General features: G+C 37.9%; 1 protein-coding gene across 4 annotated transcripts; it reads right to left on the reverse strand.

The window, feature by feature from the left end:
• Positions 1 to 272: 272 nt before the first annotated feature.
• spopla (speckle type BTB/POZ protein like a) lies at positions 273 to 18,865 on the reverse strand. Of its 4 annotated transcripts, none has more exons than XM_041807149.1 (12): positions 18,706 to 18,865; positions 17,606 to 17,685; positions 16,432 to 16,535; positions 15,124 to 15,245; positions 14,720 to 14,871; positions 14,488 to 14,615; positions 10,876 to 11,053; positions 10,407 to 10,462; positions 10,127 to 10,249; positions 2,411 to 2,553; positions 2,255 to 2,308; positions 273 to 1,746 (listed from the first exon to the last, which is right to left on the reverse strand). In XM_041807149.1, exons 3-12 carry the CDS (start codon positions 16,507 to 16,509, stop codon positions 1,602 to 1,604), a joined length of 1,179 nt encoding a protein of 392 aa, XP_041663083.1. In that variant the 5' UTR covers positions 16,510 to 16,535; positions 17,606 to 17,685; positions 18,706 to 18,865; the 3' UTR covers positions 273 to 1,601. The 4 variants fall into 4 exon arrangements, with proteins under 4 accessions (XP_041663083.1, XP_041663087.1, XP_041663082.1 ...); XM_041807153.1 differs by having other exon boundaries at positions 14,720 to 14,796; positions 16,432 to 16,539; XM_041807148.1 differs by having other exon boundaries at positions 16,432 to 16,539.
• Between the last annotated feature and the right edge of the window lie 5,249 nt (positions 18,866 to 24,114).

The following is a 24,114-nucleotide window of genomic DNA, read 5'->3' on the forward strand; positions in this document are numbered from 1 at the left end:
GGACAAGGATCAGAAATCCTCTGATGAAGATGTTTGTGGAGCTGAAAAGAGCCGTCTTCCTCATGCTGAAATTCGACATCTTACTATACTCATTCAGATTAAGCAGGTTTTCTTCGTCAGGATTGTGTTTTTGTACCTTGCAGAAAAAAAGTGTAGAGAGAGAGATATTAAGGAAAATCCATCACCTTGATATGTACATACACTCTCATGTCAATTTAAGGATACAGTACAGACAATAATCAATAAAATAAACCTTGGCTGCTTTAGACTGCTGAAAAATGGTTTAATGGGTTAATGCAGGCATTCTTGCAGACAACAACTTCACTTTTTTGCTTCAAACACGCTGAATGATAAGTAATATCATGTAAAATGATTACTACTTCATTTAATTTACAAAATCCTCTTAAGTGTTGGTAACACCACACAACATACGAGACAGACTGAATAACATGACGACCCCCCCAATCAAACACTGAATAACATTGCCAGTGGAAGTGATGCTCAGCATCCTACAAATATCCAAGCATGTGAGAGGAATTTTGCACATACTCAATTCATTTAATTCTGCACAAATATGTCAGATAATTGCAGAAAATAATTGTTAAACACAAAATTTGTACTTGGACACTTTCAGTGACAATAACATGACCATGCATTAGTCTCTTCTTCACTTTTTGTTAACCACAATATATTGAGAATATATAATATTAGAAAGTTGGCAATACTAAGGACAGAAGTTCTCAAAATTGTATCTAACAGTTTACAGACGTATGATCTGGAATATGTCATTCGAATGGGAGACTAAATACTTCCGTATACTTCCAATGTTTTCTTTAATATATTAGGGCAAGTGTAGACACCTTTCTTCCTACATGTATTTTTAGGATTGACACTGGGCATTCATAATGGTAGAATACAATTTTCCCCACAAATATGCAATCGAACAGACTCTCTTGTACATTGGTCTTCTGTTGATAGTTCATCCGTCATTTACATAGAAATGGTGCCATCAATATGGGGCATACACATCTTTTTAAAAAGTGTAAAGAACTGACCTTGCACTGAAAGTGTTCATGCTTTAATGTCTAGTCACAAAACGGGCTAAACATTACAAATATATAATATTTCCCATTTAGTTAAACCTTTGTTACGTCCCTATAGAACTCCATATCAAAATGTCTATTCATGGGAACTAGTGCAACCTGGAGGTGTCCTGGTCTTTGTGACAAGGCAGGCACAGAGTAAAATAGACAAAGGTACTCTAGAGCAGCTCCAGAGCAATGGCAGATATATTAAGGCCATTTCAAAATAGAGGGGGAAAAACAGTAGCAGACAGCTTGACTTGCTACCCAGGCTGAACACATTTCAGTAGGGTAGGGCAGCAAAGCAAGCAAGCAACACCAATTTTACCAGTTTTTTCCCAATCCACTGATGTCAGTCGTCCGATTGCCAGTTTCCCCACATACCTGGCCAGAAAGCTCCACTCTTATTCATTCAAGTGTGTTTAGTTTTGGTTGAAGTAAGAGTGGCATCATCACTGTCCTTCCTTTGTAAACCTATGCTTCACACATCCAGTAAATTCCTGGGGCACAGACAAGCAGTCAGGACTGTTTTAGACGTTTCCTGGGAAGACCAAAGGGTGGGCACTGTGCTGAAGCCAGGGCACGGAAGGCCTCTGCAACCAAGTGAGGATGGGAGTGGATCATTGACTTCCAGCCTGCAGTCTCCATTATGTCTGTAGCATGACTGTAAGCACAATCGAAATAGTTAGACTCAAGACATGAGAATATGCACATTAAAAAACAATAAACATAAATGAGATTGTAATGACAAAGCAAATAGGGCAACTTGATTTGCCAGTTGCATAATAAATTCTAAAAGGGCCATTAGTGCTTTCTGTCCATGGGTTAAAATTCCTGTAGGATTACAGCGTTTCCACATTTTGAATTAAAAGACACAAAAAGCTTAAACATTCTCAACATTTCAAGGTGCCCCCAACAATACACTAAATTATGTTCAGGGAAAACTTCAACAAGTGCCCCATCCTTTCCTTTTTAAAATTCTACAAATAATCCATTTCCAGGGTCTATCCAAGTATGAGTCTATTAATAATATGGATATGGAGCTTCAAACTGAAAGGCAAATAGCACTCTGTCTACCTGGGCTAAAACAATGAATTCTAATGCATCTGTTTGGGGGAAGAGATAAGGGTGTGTTATTAATCTTGTGTCACACATATCAGCTAATTACATACTTGCTATTCCAGTTCTTTCCATCTTTACAGCCCAGCTGTCTCAGGACACTGCACCTATGGCAAGGAGATAAAAAGGTAAGCATTCAGGGCTGGTAAACAGAAATGGCAGCAGGAATTTATCACCGGAGTTTTTTTTTTTTTTCTTGCGATACTTGCCTGTTGATAAAATCTATGGCTTGTGCTTTGAGCTGCTCGGCACTGTGCAAGTCTGCTAGGATGAGGGTGTCTGCCACATTCTCCACTGAAAGGCTGTTGCACAGGGCCTCTTCACACATGACCTTTAAACGCTCCAGAGCATACTGGGGTTGAGGTTGAAAATGAAACAAACACAAAAATCTTCTGTTAAAACCCTGATGCAAAGAAGAGCCCTGTGGCCTGAAGCTTTTTAATTCTGATCAGTTAATTAGTTGAGATTTTAGGATGGAAAATAATAAGACCCAACTAGGAAGCAAACATTTCTACAGCAGTGTTTAAAATAATTTCACAATTAAAACTGACGTACCCATAAAGATTCACTTTAGAAACATTAAGATTGTTACTGAAGGGTAAGATTGTCAGAATGATAAATCAAACTGGTCAATCTTTGATAAATACTTGAATTCAAAATACAGTTAGCTCTTTGTGAAGAAGGCTTATATTTTGATGATAAAAGGAACAATGTTTTATTTAGGTGATATTTAGTGATGAAGTGGTTGGCATGATCCACTATCAACCACAATCAATAATATCACACTACAATACAGAGTATTTCTAACTTCTAAAAAAGGGGCCAGTGGTGTATTTTCTTTGCTGCTACCTCCATAAAACAGAAATCATAGACACCTGTGGTGCACAGCTCAGTGTTTTGTGCTTCACCAGAGACATGGAGGCTATGCTAAATGTGCTTTCTAACAGAGGGGGTAAGCACTGAAAGCGTCATATCTGCTGAAATATCCCCACCACCTGCAAAACCTGCTGGAAAAAAAGGATGCAGCTGAAGTTCCAAACAAAACTATACAATGGCAGGGTCCAACATTAACAGTTACCTGAATGCCCGGGGCAACTTCAAAAAGCCGTCAGGCAAGCAAAACTTGTAAGGACTTTCCCGATCGGGCAAGCACGACTCTGAGCTTTTCTATTCATTAATCTTATCCTCCTCTCTCGTTTCTGTTACTACGGAGCCCCCGAGTAGCCAGATGCAGTGTGTCGCTGCCTCCACTGGCTGCATGTGTCTGCTGACATGCAGACAGCTGCACAAACTTAAACTAAAAAACCTTTATGAAGGTAAACACTATCATCAGTAGAGATTCATGGTAGGTCACATCAATAAATATGTTACCCACATAAAGAAGACAGGCTTTAACTTCCAAATTTAAACGTTTTTTATTTTAAATCCGTGTTTTATTACCGTCGGATGCGCTCGACGGAGGAGCGCGTGTAAGAGAAGAGAGCAGAGGAAGGTGGTGCGTCTCTTCAGTTTTGCTCATTCATTGAGCTTTGCTGTCGTGTTTAATCTGAAGCTTCCCATTTCCTCGTTTTAACCTTTTCTCAGCCACATCCTGCCCATGCTCTCTCACACCCATATCTTATGACAATTATGCCGATGCGCGTCATCAACAAGCATAACACACACGGATCACACGTGGAGATAACGTCATATCCAGTAAAAGTTGTCCAAACGTGGGTGTTTTATTCGATCTTTAATGCACTAATGATCATAAATGTAATTAAAAGAGCAGAAATATAAAACAAAGCTCCAAAATGAGGCAGGGTGAAACGATGTGTCTGAAGAGCTGCAGGTGTGAGGCAGGGCTGGTTTTATTCATTTGGAGGCCCAGGGCAAAGACCAAAATGAGGCCCCTCTCCCTTTTACTAAAGAATGAATAATGAGTGGAAAAATATAAGAAAGCATCTCTTTTATGTTAATAAAGTCACAGAACCCCAGTAAAGGCCGCAGTGTGAGATATAAATACCCAAATAGCCAACTATCATTCATCATTTTCTTTGAAAAGCATCTCAGAGCTCAAACTCAGCACATTCTAATACCTTATAAGTCTTTAGGCCAGGTGAACTTTCATAACGCTGGTGTTGGGCCAAAGATTGGTATCTCCAAAATTATCACTTTTCAGGGAATGAAAAGTTTATAATTTATAAAAATTAGATAAATATGATTTATAAAAACAAATTAAAATCATGAAAAATTGAAATACAAGGTTTTAGCCTGATGTCAGTGATAAATAAAACAAATAAATGCTCATTACCAGTGACATATTGGTTCTTCTGACTCTATACAGACATTCGTATCCCATTTAACCCCGTAATTATCCACCAATCCACTGAATTATTTCATTTCAACTACAGATTAACTGATCTATTATCTACCTTACATTCACAGTTTGGATTGTGGCTCTGGCTGAAGTATTTTTTAGACAGTGTGGCTCTTTGGCAGAATAAGGCTGAGTACCACTGGTCTAACTGTTACAGTTACAGGGTGGAACTGTGAAATAGCACTTTAAAAGGGGCACTATGTAGTTTTGGGGAAGACATTTTTAATTAAACAACAAAAATCTTAATTGGTTGATTTCCATGTGTCAGCAAAATTTCTTCAGTTTCATGATGAATAAACAGGGTTTCTGCAGAAATCAGCCAGTCAAATTTAATGCTTTTTAATGACATTTTAATGCTATACTGTAAAATTTTTAATGCCATGACCGTGAACTAAAGAAAAATTACACAGGTTTGATTTTTGGAAAAGATGATTTTTATATGAAAACTGTCACTACAAATATCTCATCTTAAACACACCAGAACTTATGGAGCTGAGAGAGAACTTATATTACACTGAAGGGTGACCAGTAGTTCCCCTTTAAGGCATGTGCCTTAGTTCATTAGTTTTTGCTTCCATCTCTGACTCAATGTTTTTCAGTTCATTGCAGGGTTGTACGTTAACTTTTTTTTTTACCTATAGCACTACAGGTTGGCAGGAGGTTGACAATCTTGTAGCACAGAACACAAAACCTGTAGCACAATATATAAAATGTTTGTTACATCTCTAAAACTAACATGTAACCAAAACATATGCTTAGTAAGTGAGTGTACATGAAAAACAAAACCAAAACAGCCTAAATTACAGCCCTCATTAATGTCTACCAAAGCAAACAGCCAAACACAGATGTATTTTGTTTCTTTTTTTCGACTTTTGGTAGGACTGAAAGACAGCAGAAGTCTTTTTCTGTGTTCATCCTTATAACTTAAACTTTAGTGTGTTCTAGAGACTGAAGTATGTTTCTTTGTTCATCCTTAAAATGTGTTTCAAGTACTGAGGTGTTAGGTCTAATCTACATTTATGTATTGGTACTGATATCAGCTAAATTTAATTAGTAAATATCCCCATACTGTATAACCCCAATATTGTGCATTCCTAGTCAAACTAAGAAATATAGTACAGTTTTATGTTCTTATGCAGGCCTTTTTAATGGATTTCTTGCAGGCCAAAAAGGACCAAGGCCCACAGTTGGCCCACAGGCCATAGTTTGGGTACCCCATATATATTTACTGATACTCAGAGTAATAGGAAAATATTCCTAACATTAGTAGAAATGAATTAAACACTGTCAGAGTTTGGTCCATATTGTAGTATCACACTGGGGTCTGATGTTTATAGAGCTGATGTAAATGAACAGACCCTCTGTTCTCTCTAACAGTGTAAGCACAACATCAGATTTATTGTAGTTCAACTGTATTTAAAAAAAAAAAAACTATATCCAAATCACGTCTTTACCCTAACAATACGCACAAAGTTTATGCAGTGTGGCTTTTCTCTCTCTCTCTCTCTCTCTCGTCTGTCTGTGTCATATCAGACCTGTATGCTACATTCAGACATGTATTGTCTTGTTAACCAAACAACAGCAGCTACGATATTGGTAGAGAAAAATGCATCGTTTTATACATTAATCTTTAATCAGAAGTTAGTGCAGACTGTGCGCTCCGTCCTTTCACTGACAGCCAATTCACTGCGACCGTCAGTGCGTGATTGGAAAGGACGAGGCTAAGGGAGAAGCTAGTACACATTTTTAACATTATCTAGCCTACGTGCCTTGAAATAAAACTTGGGATTATAGCAGCGCTCCTCTCCAACATAATGACACCTGTACTGCGTGTGCCCTGAGCCTGTCCCGTCTGTGAGAGCTGCAGCAGGTTAGTCTCTCACCATGGCGGAGCGTAGCCGCTTGTGCTCCAGACACACAGGGTTGCACATGATGAGAGGAAAAAGCATTCCACTTGAGTCTAAAAATGTACCAGAAACAGGAAATAAATGGACTGGGCTTTCTGGGAAAACTACAGAGAGAATTTACTAATGCCATCGAGAATCAAATTTAATGATTTTTAATGCCATTTAAGGCCTTAATTTTTGCAAAATCGATTTAATGACTTTTAATGCTTTTTAATGCCCCATGGAAACCCTGATAAACCAAATAAAAACAGAAGAACCATTTTATACTTGGTGCATATGTAGCAGACCCCGCCACCTCTCTAGTGTCAGTGTTTTGCTGACCTCATTTTCCTCTGAGAATAGCTGGTTTCTTCAGTTATGAAAAAAATATTTCTGAGTTTGTATTATTACCTTATTAGTATTGTAAATATGAAATTCCTGAGTTTGAATTTCTTTGGAAAGCAACCTGGTGCAGCTTTCACATTGCACAAATCTGTACAAAGTTAAACATAATTTTCAGAGGGCTAACACATAGCTAATAAATACAGTTTTCTTAAGAAAGAAGTGTATTACTTTCCACAGTCGACAGGCAATGGATTTTAGTTCTAAGTATGTTGTGAGCAAAATGTATGCACTTGACAGCCAGAAAAACAGGGCAAGTAGGAATTTAGATGGGGCAAGTAGATTTGGGAAGCACTTGCCCCAAAGGGCCAGTAGGCAAAAATCTTAACGTTGGACCCTCAATGGTCTGCAGAATCCTCACCCAGCACTTTCTGTGCTTAGAAACTAATGCATACCAGTTATGTGCCAATAACTGAGGGATATAATTTTAGTGGCAAGATCGGCTACCTGATACAACACTGAGAAGGTAAGGAATTAAATGTGTGTCGCTTACAATCAACAACCCAGTTGTGACATTGCCATTGGTTTCTCTGGTTTGTATGGCATTAACATTGAAGATCAACACACCAGGTGTGAAAAAAATTATATAACACCAGCTTGTAGACTTCTAGCACTGAACCACAGGATTTAATGATCACAGTTCAATTGTTCATGAAACTCCACTGGAGATTTTCTCAGTTTCCCTTATTTCATACAGAAACATAACAGGATATTCTTAGGCTAAATTTAAAACAAATAAAACACATCACAGTACTGTGAAGAAGCCTTACCCCTAAACTACACCAGATACGTCTCCGCTCCAGCATGGCTGCGCTGCAGTTTGGCAGCGTGCCCTGCCGTCCATCAACTCCCACTGACTGCGTTTGCCGTGCAGCACAGAGCAGCACCGCTGGACTACTAGACTCATGAGACTGAAGAGTTTCACGATAGATTAAGAACCACTCCTGGCCATGTGAGTTGAAACTACTTAAGTGCTATAAAACATAACAAACACACGTGAGGCTATTGTTCTGCACTGCAGGAGTAGGATGAACTTGATTTGTCTCTGTTTTGTTCTTTCATGTAGATTTTTCTGCTTCTACCATGGGTCAGTAATGCTTTATAAATATATGCGCTTCTGTTTGCTCCTCTAACCTGTTGACTACAGGCTTTGCTATGCCCCATTAAGACTTTTTGGCAATGTAGTGAAAGGAAATACAGTCTGGCTTCAACACAGTATTTTATTCTGAAATTTAACCTTATATTTTAAATTGGTTTCAACAACACTTCCTGCCCCGTTCGATCTGCTCCATGCTGAATTTATGTGCAGGGCTCCGGCGTCCGGCAGAAGTAGAAGTCCAGTATATCTGCTGCGTAGGGCTCCGGACTGCCAGAGCTCTGCCGCAGAAGAGGTGCAGAGCAGCGGAGCTGGTGGAAGCCCTCTCGCTGACTAAAACTAAAACCTATCTGCTCCATTACCGTGCTGGAGCAGACGGACCGAACACGTATCTAGTGTATTTTAGGGGTTAGACTACATGAATTCAGACAGATTTTGGCCCGTCTGCAGCATTGCAGCTCATCGACATATCTCAGGCACGATTTGGAGCATTGGGAGCAACAATCTTGTAGTGTGGCAAAAGCAAGGATGCATCCAAGTCACCCTGTGACCACTATCTGACATGACTAGCACATCAAAATTTTTCATACACCGTGGTCTAGTTAAACACCCTCACCTAACAACAGGAGACCATTTGCTCTTTATCTCTGCATCGCCATTTACAAGACTTACTACTTTTTCTCCCTCCAGGGAACTAATACATTTCATTTTAATTTGTCTAGGCTATCACATGCATACTTTAAGTCCTATCCGAAGGACAGCCAGTCCATATTGTCCTCCTCTAGAAACATCCATAATTGTTATCAATAATCCAATCCATGATTGTTTGTTTTTTCTCCTCTTACGAACAAAAGACCACAACAATCACACAGGGCTCTTCTGTTATAGAGTGATTGACACTCTTTGACCTGCTCCGATGACCTGTGAACTCACAGCCACAGAGTCAGTGGTGACATCAGCATACGAAGAGCGGTCTGGAGCATACCTGTAGTATGGCCAAGATGGGTCAAGATTTTAGTTGCCTAGTTTGACATGGTGCCGTTGTGAATGACCTAAAATAATCATGTAGTCCGAGTCTGCGTTTAAGCCCAGTTCAGACCAAAGAGTCACGATGTTATAGAGCATTGATGGCGACAGTCGCAGCTTGAACCGAGTCATCTGATGATATGGTTGGCGGTTTAGTTCAGTAAATCACAGACATCTGGTTTCAGGATGGTGCAAGCAGGTAATTGTGACATGGGAAATGGAAGTCTTATTTTGAAAGGCTATAAACACCAAGAGATATTTATTCAAAGTAGAATATTTCATTTCATAACAGCATGCTGTGTATTTGTAAATGATCTTGCTTTTTATTGTTTAAACTTTTCACACAGAACTTTTGAGTGTGGTAAACACCCTTATCTTCTCCATCAGCTGTGCATGCAATGGTTACAATGCTATATGAGCCATTACATGAGAAATTCAAGCAGTAGAAGCTGAATTTGTCCATAGAAAATTACCTTCAGATAATATCTTAGTGTAGCAAGACTGAGCTGGCAAAACATTTTTGTGTTTATATGTTATATGAATTTTCGCTGCCATGCTATGATGGTGATAATAAAAGAATTAATGATCAGGAGAAATCATACAGACTGATGTTAAGAATCAATATAAAAAAGATGAGAGAAAAAATTGTTAAATATGCAATCATGTCCAACTTGTAGGGATTGAATCATTGCACTGTAACTTAAAAAATCAATAACTTTAAGTTGACAGACTGTGAGAGGCGTTGCTATGGAAACAATGCATCATCTCCTTTTGGCACAGTGATGTTAACTGGTGGGTTTTTACAAATTTGTAGAGCCACCCGCTGTTATCGTTTGCAACCCTTCTTGTTGAAAATCTTTGAACTGGGCTTTGGGCCATTCCTTCTGGAAAGATTCTGAATGGAAAGGGTTTTATTTTCAAGCATTACGGTGATCCTAAGCATGCATCTAATGCAGTAAAATTATTTCTAGTTTGGGATCATATAAACAGAGAAAGAAATTTAAAAAAAAAAAACTTGCAGAAATTTAAAGATAATGTCCCGGAAATGCTGATATATTTAAGAAACTGGAAACAGATGAAAGCGGGAACATCTTAAAAAGCAAAGCTTACAAGTCTTCAAATATTTTCAATTAATTTTACTTTTTTGAGTACTCACTTTATCTGCAGCTGCCAGCAAATTGTCTGCCATCTTCTCCAGGTTCGGGGCCTTTCCTGTATATATGAAGCCCATCATTTCCTTGAAGACATCCGGATCTACGTCACTAATATCAACACGGTTCTGAAAGGGAAGGCAAAGGGTTATGTATTTCAACTGTTAAATAATTCTGAGCAGTCATTGTGAAACAATATGGCTGAGTAGGAAATGGAGTAAAACATTGCAAAAACAAAAGCTACATGACTGATGACAAGAAATAAAGGTATCCAAATATTCTTACCTTTTTACTCTCTTCCATTTCATGTTCAAACATTGCATTAAAGACTGGCGACCTTGCTGTTGGATAAAAATAATTGGAAATTTTGAATATTGTGACCATATTAAGCATGTTAGCACATCAGAGCATAAAATATCAGTATTCCACCATGCCAGTACAGCTGCCACTGTGTCAGCTTTTCCCCATGACCCTTGCAGCTGCCACCATGTCTAATGGGGGCAAGCTGTGGAGGAGAGTCATCCTCTCAATCGCTTGGATCCAAAGTCATCTAGGTCAAACACGGCCAAGTAAAGTAAGATGTTGAAGTGCTCACTTCAGTGCTGGACAGCTAAAATCAAACGAGGATTTCAAAGTCTTGGCCACAACTTGCAGCCATAATGAAAAGCTATTGACAAGTCTTGCTTAAACCATTTTGGTGCATTTCTCCTGGTTGCTAGTAGGTGAAAGTGCTAAGGGACGAGGACTGTTTTACCTGCAAGGATGGATTTGTGTGCTTTGAACTCCTGCCCTCCCACATAGAGGCTGCAGTCTGTGAAGCGTGAGCACTCCCACAGGTTCCCCAGGTCATCAGACAGCTGACACTCTGGTACCTTCAGCATGTTCATGTTGGACTGGCCTGAAATGTTAACGGAGTCCTGGACAACACTTACCTATAAATGAGATACCCCAGAGAGAAAGTCAAAGTCATGCAATCAGATCAAGGCTAAACATCTTAAAAAATGCCTATGACAAATATATACACAGTGCTTAACAAATTTATTAGACCACCACCCAAAGTAAGGTTTATGCCACAGCTGCCCTAAATTAACAGCATTGGTAATTACCAAAATCATTTTTGATGTTTCTGCAATGGTTAAAACACCAATATGTAGAAGCTCTTTAACCCAAATGATATTTTTAATGCTAAAATATAATTAGTATTGTTATCCATGAATTTTCAAATGTACTGATTTACAAAAAAACTGAAAAAATAGTAAAGAACATTATTATTTCTTGATTAATATGTCAAATTATAGTTATTTACTGTCATTCCTGAACAGAAAAATGAGTTTTAGTGGTTGAATGTTATGCTTGATTCATTTCTGACTTCTCAGAGAAGCCCAGTGAGCCGGCTGGAATTTGGGTATGAAAAGGTGAATTCAGTTTGAAATTCCTCATTCCTGTTCAAAATGGTAAAACGTCAACGGCTCACTGAAAATGAAAGAGTCCGCATTAAAGCACTTCATGATGCTGGATGGTCAAATATGACAGGTGGTCTAATAAATTTGTTAAGCACTGTATATCTGAATCACAGAATGGAAGACAACGAAGAAGAAGACATACTTTATTAATCCCTGAAAGGCTAATGAATAGGCCAGTATACTTTTAACCGGTCAAATTTACAGTAAATGGTTAAGAAAGATGACAGAATCTATAGTGGGAAGGAGAAACCCACATCAAGCATAATGCATTCACTTTAATCAAACACATAATTAATAAGTTGAAGCATTTTATGTTTAACTTACATTTGATTTCTTTATTAAAGAAGCAGTTCCCCTGAAATTGTTAAGTCTGTCTGAAGAGTCCTCTAGTATCTGCATTTTGTAGCCAATGGAATGTGTGTTAAAATTGCCCAACACTTTAGTTAATTTTTCACACCAAGGAACATTTTGTACATAATTATTCTCAGTAATATTTTTTTTTCAAATACAAATATATATCTAAAGTTTGAGAAAGTGCATAGCTGAAAAAAACTGAACGCAAACCACTCTATTGCCACAGTATAACAACAAGTCAGTTAACTTCAGGAATCTCAATCTGTCCACTTAGGGACATGGGTGAGTGTTTTGGTTCTAATGAAAGTCATGACAGGTGGATGAAGAGGCAAAAGCAAGACAACCTCCAAATGGGGAATAGTTTTGCATTCAGTGGCCACAGACCATTTCTTTCTCCTTCCTGACTAGTGTTTACTGTCCTTGTCACTACTGGTAGCATGGTGAGTCCAGGACACACTTTACAGTTGCTACTAGGTTTGCTGTGTCTCACAGCAGACTCAAGAGCATGGAGGAGATGCCAGAGGACTGACCGGTCCTGTTTTCTTTTTTTTTAGGTTAACACCTGACCATGATCTTGCTGACCTCCATGGGCCCACAGCTTGGCTGTGCCCCGGAAAGCTCTCCCATGTGGGCAGCCTTGTCTGCACATGAATTTTATTAATTGTTTATGGCTGTGTTCAACCATCTTCAGGTACAGTGGGGGTCCCTGGTCCCTGGCACCTTTATTTTTGGGGTCATGGGCTAAAAAGGTTTAGATCCCCTGCTCTAGTGGGACTTGTCTTCACAGCCCAGCACTGTGAATCTCAAGTGGCACTGATTTAGCCCATATATTTTTATGTTTTTACTTAACATTTTCAGGGCTTAAAGTGAGAAAAAATCCTGTGCCTGAAACTCTTTTGGGGGGTGGGTGGGGGGTGGTGGTACCTGTCACAATTTGAGATATTAGGAAAGCGGCTACAAAAGAGCAGTTTCATAGCAGTCTCAATGTTTCAACATATTAAGACTACTTTAACATATATGCAGGGGTTAAAGCAAAAAAAAAAAAAAACAAAAAAACAAAACATTATATGGAAATGAATGATCTTCATAGATGATTTAACTTCATAGAAGTGTTGGTGCCTGAAGGTGATTAGAGCAGTATGATTTGGAAATTAGACCTTAAGACAGATCAGACAGAGGAGCAAATGAGCTCCATTCATGCTGATATTTGCTGCTGTAATCCTTTTATTATTAATTTTTTAACGTTAGGCAGGACCAACTAACAGCTTAAGTCTTCTTTTGTTTTCATCCTATTTACTTAAACTTTAATGTGTTCTAGAGACTGAAGTATGTGTCTGTGTTCATCCTTAAACTGTGTTTTAAGTCCTTGACAGGTTACAAGATGACTTACAATCACAACCTGACATATTATAAGGGTATTGGGTATTGAAAGTTTTGTCGGAGCAATTTTTTTTTTTGCATTAGTTTTTGCAAAAAAATTACCAGGGGCTGGGCAAGCTTGAAAGACAGATCGTGCTCTGCGATGAATGTGCACACGCATATTTTTGACTCACACACATGGTCGGTTATTGATGCCGGTACATCAGCTGTGGTTGTTGCTGCTCGTAACCGCATTGTGTGTGGGAGAGCGCGAACAGCTGGGTCTGACTCATGACGTAGTATCACTTTATTCCCCTAGTTGCATATACTAGCTTTCTCGAGCACAAAGTGCAGAAGCAAGCACCTGCTTCTCTTAACTTCTTACACCAGCTACCAAAAGGCTTACCATGTTTCCCTATCTCTTCTATCCATGCCCAGCATGGATAGAGGAGATTGCATTCATTTTTTATTCCTTTATCAACTAGGAGGGCATCTTCCCCAGGATTCAAGAATTTACTCTCCATCCTACTCTCCTTCAACGTGATATCTCTCTACTCGTGCATCTATGCAGCATAGGACCCGGTTGACACACATTTTTCTATGACCCGCCCCATTCTACTTCTGATTGGCTAATAATGCTAGTTTGAGAGCAGGAGAGTTGTGCTCCTCTCATATCATTGGCAGATGAACTCATAAACTCCAGAGTCATGGTGATGATATCAAGACCCTTTTTAACATAAGACATTTTTTATTCCGCAGCCAAACGCCGCACGCCGGAAATCCAGCACGGTGCTAGAATATTTTAAGCCTTGCCGTTTTTATTCCTGTTTTCTCTATTCTCTATTTTGATATATGTTGTGTAAATCACTGTGTTACTTGTTTTGAAAAGTGCCATACAAATAAAGTTCATCAATGGTATTATCATTACTTTTCATTTATTTTTTGGAAATATATAATTCAGTGTGCTTCAAAAACACTGGACACACAGATGGATAGAGAAAAGAAAAAACTGCACAAAGACAATCTTCCCCAGGTCAACTGCAATGACAACATTACACCTTGTTGTAAGCTTTACAACTTTAAACAGCTTTAACTTCCTGGAAGTGGTATTCAGTCTTAGTGCTAGTCAAAGCTACCCTGTATTTAGAAATATGAAAATGAACAACAAATCGAAGAAGTCTGTAAATTACCTCACAGAAAAGAGTGAGCTTATCATCAGGTAAGAGTCCATTGGCTTCATCCAGTAGGAAATCTCTCCTTATAAATTTTTTGAAGCCCCAGTCCTTTCCTTGGACAAATCTATATGCTCTTTGGCTTTCTGTAGCATGAGAAAAAAAATGCTTAGTGTGATATTGGCTTATTTTTGTTTGAAAGTGTAAATCATGAAAATGAAGGTTTAGCTTCTGTGATGCTTGTACTCACCCATTGCTTTTGTTTCCTCTCTTTTAGCATTCAACAAAGAAAACTTGAACTTTGCTCTGACTTCACTTTTTGGACAACTAACAAGAAGTAAATACAATGACAAATAATCTTTGCTTTCATCATCAAGTCCCTTTGGATTGACTCGCAGACACCTGGCAGGTGAACAGATAACATACATCAGTAACAGAAAAAGATACACAGTCATAACTTCCTTGAGGGAGTGTTTAGTTATCACTCTTGTGAACGGATATCATATAAAAAACATCACATAGAGGCTTGTAAATTAAAGTTAAGAAAATCAAGAAAATGAACTGGAGAGAAAATTAGACTGATAAAATCAAAAGCATGTACATAGAATTGTGTTTGAATACAATTTGGATTGATAGATTTAGCTGGAATTGTACCATTTCATCTTGTCATTAGGGCCAGAGGAAAAGGTTGAGCTCTTCAACACCTCCCCCATTTCTTCTCTGCAAAAGCTAAAGTTGTTTATGGTCCACATGTAGGAAAACTTCACGACTTTGACCTTGGCACAGAAGAAAGAGAAACATGAAGACCAATCAGACTGAGGCTGAAAGTTTAAAACAATGTTAACTACAGTTTTAAAAACATGGCCAGAGCCACTTAACCCTAAATTAAATGATACAGTAGTAGAACTTCACGACAGACGACAATTTGGTCCATCAAAGCAAAAAAAGTGGCTGTTGAAGTAGTGAAAGTAATGCAGTTCATTTGGTAGGTTCAGATTCAAGGTCTTGGTATTGTGCATGCTGGCACACTGTCCAAGTAAGTCACAAGTGGTGCTTTACAGGGATTTTTGAAAGGAATAGTGCTAAGATAATTGTAGAAAAACTTGTGATTTTTGATTAAAAGCAAATCGCCTGCTGTGGAAAAGGCCTATCAGTATGTGTGAGGAGAAAAAAGGAATACTACTTTCAAATTAAACACCAGCAGCCTGTTGCACCAGCAATGTGCAAGTTTTGTCTTTAGTTATAGTGTTAAGTCCACACTAAACCCTGCGTTTAAAGTAGTTAAGTTGTAACTTAAGTTGTGCCATTGTTCGGTTGCACCACAGAGACATAAGGTTGATCTTAATTAGTAGAGATTTACGTCCAAACCAACCAAAAAAACAACCAAAATATTGTATTGTAATATATGATTTTTTTACTTAATTTAACCAATCACTAGAAAGCATATTTTAATCCTGTATTTTTCACAGATGCTAATGACTAAAAATAACATATCCTAACTGCCGAGATAATTAAATGGTGGTCGGCAGAAATGATATCCAGTCATTGAAAACAAAAGTGTTATTGATCATGGAGAACACACTGCTGACACCAAATTGCCGGTGATATCCTCTACTCCTTGTCATCCTGTGTCTCAGAACTATCACTATGACAGCCATATTTTACAGAGGACCCTAGTAGGAGGCAGGTGTAAGATTTAAGTTATAACTTAAGCCAACGTTGAAACAATCTCAGCTGGTGCAACACCTTCAATGCTAGGAGAGCGTAAACTCTGTCATAAGTAAGAACTTGTGTTCAAAAAAGACTACGTCTGCACTTCCGCACAGCTGGTGCAACCCATTACAGTGCTCCAAAATTGGTAGTTTTCATTTGAGAGACTTCGACAGGCTATGTGAACAGGATTTTTTACTCTATTGTCAAACACAAATCAGTGGGTTCAGAAAAAAAAAAAAAAAAACAAACCTGTGTGTAACACCAGCTCTCTGCCACAGGTCCACTGGACATCTCCCCCGGAGGAGGAGGGGTGGGAACCCGCGACATAACCACCTTTGGGCTACCACTTATTCCTGTCTTTAAAGTGCAACTTGTTACAAAAACTGTTTTAAAGACATTAAAACACAATCATAATTGGTTACAAACAGACTTTTTTAACCCCAAGAGCCCCTTTTCAAGCTGACAACACAGATAAATGCTAGGTTCTGGCACATAGGCATGTGCAAATAATGTGAATAAATAAAATGAATTCAGCTAATGTCACAAACCAACAAAAATAAAAAGATGTGGAAAATTTACAGAAAACATATAGAGGGTTAAAAATCCAAACGGAAAAATGTATTTGCTAATGGGGAATAGAAGTGTGTGACAGTGTTGAACATTTCCACCTCACCTGACAGAAAGTGGTAACCATCATATTTTTTTATATAGGCAGCAATTTCCATTGCATTTTAACTTACTGAAAAGTGAGATGCTGTACTCTCTTTGAGCTATAATACTTCAGGACATTTGTCAAAACTTTAATTTGCCATACATGCTTTATTCAAAACTTTACATTTTATTTTCAATTTTTCTGTGTTTTTTCAACCTTGCATTTTAGCTATGAGATCATGTAGCCTGGCAATCATCTCTTCTGCATGCCTTGACACTCTGAAACATGGTTATCTTGGTTGTAATGTTTGAGATCTGTACGCACCTTTTGACATGTGTTTAGCATGTACCATGGAAGCGTTGAAGAAACTATCAAAATACTTGAATATGTTTGGAGTCGACTATACTTCACCATGATGGTAAAGGACATATGATGCACCATTACACTATGACAATACATTACGTTGCAAACCCTTATTCTTATCACATGTGGCTTCAACAGATTCTTGTTCAGACACAGCACATCAAGAGTGCAAATCAAATAGTGACTGGTGTCTGTCTTGGGACAAAATGGTCCCAGGCTAAAAAAAAAAAAAATGGGTAGTGATACTACCCATTTTTTACTTGACCCACTGGTGCCTAGATTTAAAAGGGTGGGACCAGGCTAATGCTGGTGATTTTTCAGCCTATAACAATGAACAACCACCTTAAGCTCTGATAAATTAGTAACTTGTATAACCAACATAAGTAAAGAAATTAAAACAATAATCACCTCTTGAATGGTTGAAACAACAAAGACGCAGTTTTTAAGTGGTCACAGGATCCCTCATGACCCCATCTTTAAGTTCCATTCTAGAAAGATAAAGAAACAGACATAAGGATTAAAAAACACAACCTCATCAAATCCAAACTGAAGGTGGCAGAGATAAATAAACAGTGCTAGCCCATATCGGTAGCTTAGGCCTTCAATGCCTTGTAATAGTTAATGTTAATACATATTGTCCTAAGACCATGCATATCGTATCGCACTATTAACCAGTCAGTTCACCTAAATTGGCCGTGATGTGTTAACTAGTTTAAGATACCAAAGTAATTACGGAATGCTTTCAGTGCAGGTTAATAGCTTGTATGGGGTGGAAGTTTAGCAATTTCAACTTATAACGCTTAATACCTGACGCGAGCCTTTATGCTAATATGGTTTTGGGCATAAGTCAAAATTACCTTTCATGTTTATAAAAACAGTGAAATTGCAGGGCAGTAACTACTTAATGTGAGCATTGAATTACATCAACTAAAGTGATGTACACTTCCTCAAAGACTACCAAAAATATTTCTTGACCGTTGTATACACCATCCCTTCAGGCATGGGATATTTGAGACAAGGAAAGTAATTAATGAAAGCATCAACTAAAGTACGATTATCTGTCTGTTTTGCTTGTTTTGCCTTCAGTACGTACAAAGCTAACTCGAGCTAACGTTTGTGTTCCCACTAGCAAGAACAATACTAACTTCAAGCTTATACCGCAAATACAGCTAAGACGTACCAGCTAGCCTACCGCTAAACATGGTGTTAAATCAGTATACCAAAAACAGTTACCGAGCCAAATTACAGCAATGCATTCTTTTTCAATAAAATGAGCAAACGATACCTAAAGTTAAAAAGATAACGTGGACTGTAAATCCTGCATAGCCCGGCGTAAAACAATGGGCCCTCACAGATCCCAGAGGCAGGATGCTAACTAACAAAGCTAGCGTAAACGCTCACGTTTCTGTACAGTCTGCTAGTCTGCAGCGGCTAAGTAGCAGCTAGCAAGGCTAATCACAGCACTGACAGCTCACAAAAAAGTTTAAAAAGACACAGTGACGGCGTACCTTTCATTTTCATACTTCCATATACATCGAAGAACGTTTATAGCTTTGTGTCAAAGTCGCTCCTGCCACCCTCTCTTACTCTAAGGTCGTTTTCACCCAATCTCTTAACCAAGGATTCTTTGTCTAATATTTATCTGAGCTAGCTTACATCTGTCTAGCAGGCTGGTTAGCCTAGCATGCTAAAAAAAAAATCTACTGCGCATGCGTGAAATTTGGATACTGTCTGTCGCAACAGCGGCTTCATCCATTTCTCTCACGTCTTAAACCTCGAGTAATTATATTTTATTGAATCAGCTGCGTACATTAATTGAATTACTTTTGCAAGCAAACTCTGACGGTGCATATATTTCTGTTGTTTATCCAAATATAAGCCAATACACCTCATATGCTGTTTAGGCCTAAAGATGCAGCAGACAGGAATGAAGTTGTTTGCAGTCAACACATTCAGCCAGTGGTTCTCAGATGGTGTGGCAAGGGACACTGGTGGGCTTGGAAGCAGGTTTAGACGAGCCGTGAAAAGCTTTACAACTGCATGTTGTTACTACAACTCTATAGCCACTTTAGTTACCAAACGTATGGTTTGAAGAGGTTAGTATGGATATGATCATAATGCGCCTTGGGCAAAAAAAGGTTAAAAACCACTGCACTAAGCAATCTGTCCTCCTTAAACATTTAAAAACCCTACAAAGTTATTAATCTTAAAAGGGGCAGTCTTCAAACAAGGGGCTTTGAGCAGGGTTGAGGGTAACAGGTTACAAAGTAACCTGACTTTAGCTTTTATAGTGCTCTTCTTGTCTCCTGACCACCAAAAGCACTTTTACTCAGCAGGTCACGACTACAGTCACACGCATTCACTCCACATTCATACACTGATGGTTGCTATGGAGTGTTGGCCGTCAGTTTGAGCAAATTTCCTATGCATCTATACACAGGTTCACACCACCAAAGCAGCAGTGGGAGCAAAGAAGTTAAGTAGCCCATGTAATATTCAGATTATTACAAAAAATGAACTTCCTGTTTCCCCAAATCAGTTCCAGTGAAGATTTGTATTTCCTATCCTCACATAAGTCAATCTCATGTGGAATTTCAAAATGGAAGCCTACTGAAAAATTAAAATAAGCTATAATTTGTTTAGACCAAATTTACTTCAGATTAAGCTAAAAAATGAATAAATTGTTAAATTTTCAATATGTCTTGTTTCTTCAAACTTCAATCATCCAATCCACCAAGCACCCAACAAGAGGCAATGGCAGAATCAGCTGTTTGGCATTGACAGAGAAGATTTGGCACATTTTTCATGGGCGCAACCCACATACTCAGCTCTGCTGTTCATCCCACAAATACATGATCCTTACAAATGTGGTAATAAACAGGCTTTCCAACGGTATAAGATTTATTACCAAGAAGCATTGTTACAACAAAGAAATAATGTACCAAACACAAATTGCCTTACTTTTTGTTTTAATTATATATATATATATATATATATATATATATATATATACAGTGCTTAACAAATTTATTAGACCACCACCCAAAGTAAGGTTTATGCCACAGCTGCCCTAAATTAACAGCATTGGTAAAAAATCTGTAAAACCAAAATCATTTTTTATGTTCCTGCAGTGGTTAATACACCAATACGTAGAAGCTCTTTGACCCAAATGATATTTTTAATGCTAAGATATCATTATTATTGTTATCTATGAATTTTTAAATGTACTGATTTACAAAAAAAACTGAAAAAAATAGTAAAGCACATTATTATTTCTTGATTAATGTGTCAAATTATAGTTATTTACTGTAGCACAGTAATGTGACAAGTTTCTATCGAAAGTAATGCTACGCAATCGTCCTTAATACACACCACCAACCCACCCCAGCTCAGTGGGAATGTGCTTCCTTTCTTGAATCTCTGTGATTAAATAAATGCTAGTGATGTTGAACTGACAGGAAACCATATGTCTGTGTGTTTCAGAATTAGTCTTTTACTTAAATTTGATTGTAGGTTATTTTTTTAAAGAAAGGGTTAGTTTAGGTGTGGAGCACTAATACCACGGTAATAGATACGTATCAGGGACTATACAGGGACTATCACAAACAATCTGCACTGGACATCTCCTGATTATAAACCTACTGTTCAGTGTTAGAAGCAGGGCCGTTTCTTGATATAGGCAGACTATGCAAATGCATAGGGCCCCATGAGCTACTAGGGGGCCCCAAAGCTGAATGTTCATTCTCATCTGAACATTGCCTGTCTTTATCCCTTATATGCTTAAAAATAAATGTCAGATTAAAATAAGCCACAATGATACACTGAGGGTGTTGTGCAGATGTCTGCAATGTCTCAGATTTTAGCCACTTAACATGACTTCAAGATTACTTCAGATTAATTTATCAAGTTTACTGTGTATTTTATAGGCCTTAATTAAACAACACTAGTTATTTATTAAGTGGCTAATGGATATTAGGCCTACTGTTGATTATTTTGGACTTTTGTGTCAGTGGATTATTGGTAACTCAACTGAGTTAGATGTCTTTGCCACATTTACTAGAATATTTATTGACAATACAGTTCGCTAGTTTAAATAATCCTCCCTCATCCCTATAGCTGAGTTAAATTTTGGATGTAGTATTTTGTTATTCAAAAGAACCATAATATCACAATATAATGTAAACTATGCGATATATATGACTGTTAGCTCTGCCCAGAGAAAAAAAAATATAGGTTAACAGCATAAATAATTTGATATGAGAGGTTATCGTGACTGCAGTCTGTTTTGCTCATGAAGTGTTATATATTCCAGCATGTTCGTGGATTGTCTAATGCACAGGTGTCAAACTCAAGGCCCGGGGGCCAAATCCGGCCCGTGGAACAGTTAAATCTGGCCCACAAGATGATCTCTTATTTCTGTTCTAACTGGCCCACCAGTCTGAGGTCTGCAGATTTCCTCAGGTATGAAAATGTGAACGTATCCTGATGATTTAAGATATCCTTGTTAAGTCATAAAATCTGAAAAAGTAAGGAGTAAAAAAAATTAGATAAGAAGTCAGGAATGTGGGAAAATAAATTAATTTGTGTTTTAATTTCAAATTTTCAATTTAGCATCTCACAATTCGGGCTCAAACTTAGGACTTTGACTTTTTATTTTGTACTTTGAGCATTTCAACTCATAATTTTGACTTCTTATATAATATTTTGAGCTTTAAGATTCATAATTCAAATTTTTAAGTAATATTTTGACCTTTTTCAACCAACTATTTTGTATTTTACCTCATATTTTCAACTCCAAACTTTGACTTCATAATCCCAGAGTTTGACCTTTCACACTCACAGTTTAACATTTTGAATCATATTTTGACTTTTTCAAAATGAGAAATTTTATTTCATACTTTGACCTTTTACACTTGTGATTTTAACTTCCTTCTAACATATTTGCCATTAAAAACATTATTTTTCAATTTTAATTTCATGTTGTGACCTTTAACCTGATAATTTACTTTTTTCAGATTTTGAGCCTTTAAAATTGTCTTTTTAACTTTTTAAATGTCAAAATCATCAGAGCTAAGTTTTTTTTTTAATGTTTTATTACTGGTGAAATGAGGTTGACAGTTTATGGTTAAAAAGGTGACCCTGTTAGGCTCTCAGGTTAGTCCTGAATCCAGAATCTGGCCCCTGCTGTGACTGAATTTGACACCCCTGATCTAATGGATTAAGAATTTCTCCATTGTAGTTTAGCCAACTAGGGGCCCCCAAACAGCATCTTGCACAGGGCCCTGAAAAGGCTAGAAACAGCCCTGGTGAGAAGTCCCATTAGAGGCTAAAGGAGAAATAGAGTCTTTATATAGTCTACCATTCTCTACCTGCTGCTCATCCTCAGTGCCATCGTCCTGTCTCCTCTGTCTGTTACGGATGTTTTTAGTCTGGGGGTACACCATCCTCTGAAGCAGGACATGGCTCCCGACAGACAGTGTTCTGCAGAATAAGCCATAATTGCCTCCCCTGCACCAAATGTGAACATTCAGTAAAGTCTGTGAATTTTTGCACTGTATAGTGACGACAAACACCAAAAGCTCTGTAATCCTTTTTTGGAATGGTTAAATATATCATAAACACAGCAGCAAAATGTCACATTTTGAAACTGCAGCCCACATCAAATGTCTTTAATATCACAGTGATGATACACTGAGCCGTCTTGAAGAAGAAGGATGAATGATAAGATCACAGTTGAGCAGATATTCTTATCAGGAATATAAATCGGTTTAATTTAAGGTCAGAGAAAAAGCCGCTCTGCATGGGGCCACAAACAAGATAGACCACCAGTTCAGGGAAAGGAAGTCCCTAGAAAGATCATTAAATTGGATTTATTAAAAAAAACAAAGATGACAATAAATGAATGATGGAGAAATGTGTAAGCACAAGTGGAATGGCATTTTTTCAAATTCCCTCTTTATCAGTCATATACTTTATTCTTTCTGCACATTTAGCTTCAAAATGAGCGCTACCTAATGTAAGCCTTTGTCCTTTTTATGTTCATCTGGTATGAATACTGCATGAATATCTCCTAACTACACTGGCCACAGCAGTCTCCACCCTCAACCTACAACACTGTTCTAATTAAGAGTCTCTCATTATACCACTGATTTAAGCTCTGACAAGGACTCAGTGCCTTTCCTGACGATGGCTGATAGAGATAGACATCAGGAGGACAAAGATAAAGGCTGAGGTCCTAATATAAGCCTGGAACCCTGAAACATACAGATGTCAAGAAACATATGAAGAATGACATCAGTGTCACACTTTTTACTCTTGGGACTTCATCATCCTGGACAAAGGAGCATTATAAACCCCACTCCCATCAGATATGAATACATCCGATATGTTAATATCAAAATGTTGAGCAGATGAATATGAGAATAGCCATAAGATGATGTAGTTATCCCAAAGAAAGCTCATTTTTACCGGTTCCATGTGAATTTATGTTGAAAGTAACTCCTGTACTATGCACTGAAACTGTACAGAGTGAACTGTCATCAGGGCCTGAAAACCTTTTAAATAAATAAATATGTATGTTTGATAAACTGTGATTTTAAAGGAGCACTTGATGCTTTTGGTGACGCCAAAATATGAATTGTTGATTAAATAAGCTGTTATTGTAGACACAGGCATGTTACTCACTGCATTTACACCCCCCCCCCCCCCCCCCCCCAGAAAAAAGTCATGTTTACAAGTATAACAATTATACTTGAAGCTCAATTTTATTACTAAAACTGGGGTTCCTGTTCCCTCAGACCCATTTCAATAAAGTTTTATGTTTCCTTTCCTCACAATAAAATATCAATACAGTCTAATGTGAACATTTAATATAAATACCATCTGAGGAATGAAAATGAGCTGTGGTTTTTTTTAAA

This window comes from Cheilinus undulatus, linkage group 15 (genome assembly GCF_018320785.1).
Source record: "Cheilinus undulatus linkage group 15, ASM1832078v1, whole genome shotgun sequence".
Classification (NCBI taxonomy): domain Eukaryota; kingdom Metazoa; phylum Chordata; class Actinopteri; order Labriformes; family Labridae; genus Cheilinus; species Cheilinus undulatus.

Excerpts from the sequence above, each read along its gene's own strand:
- spopla (XM_041807149.1), bottom strand. The coding sequence starts at position 16,509 with ATGTCGCGGGTTCCCACCCCTCCTCCTCCGGGGGAGATGTCCAGTGGA. Across the intron at positions 15,246-16,431 it reads AGAGCTGGTGTTACACACAG|GTCAAAGTCGTGAAGTTTTC; the intron begins GTTTGTTTTTTT and ends TTCTGTGCCAAG. Across the intron at positions 10,250-10,406 it reads AAATGGAAGAGAGTAAAAAG|AACCGTGTTGATATTAGTGA; the intron begins GTAAGAATATTT and ends CTTCCCTTTCAG.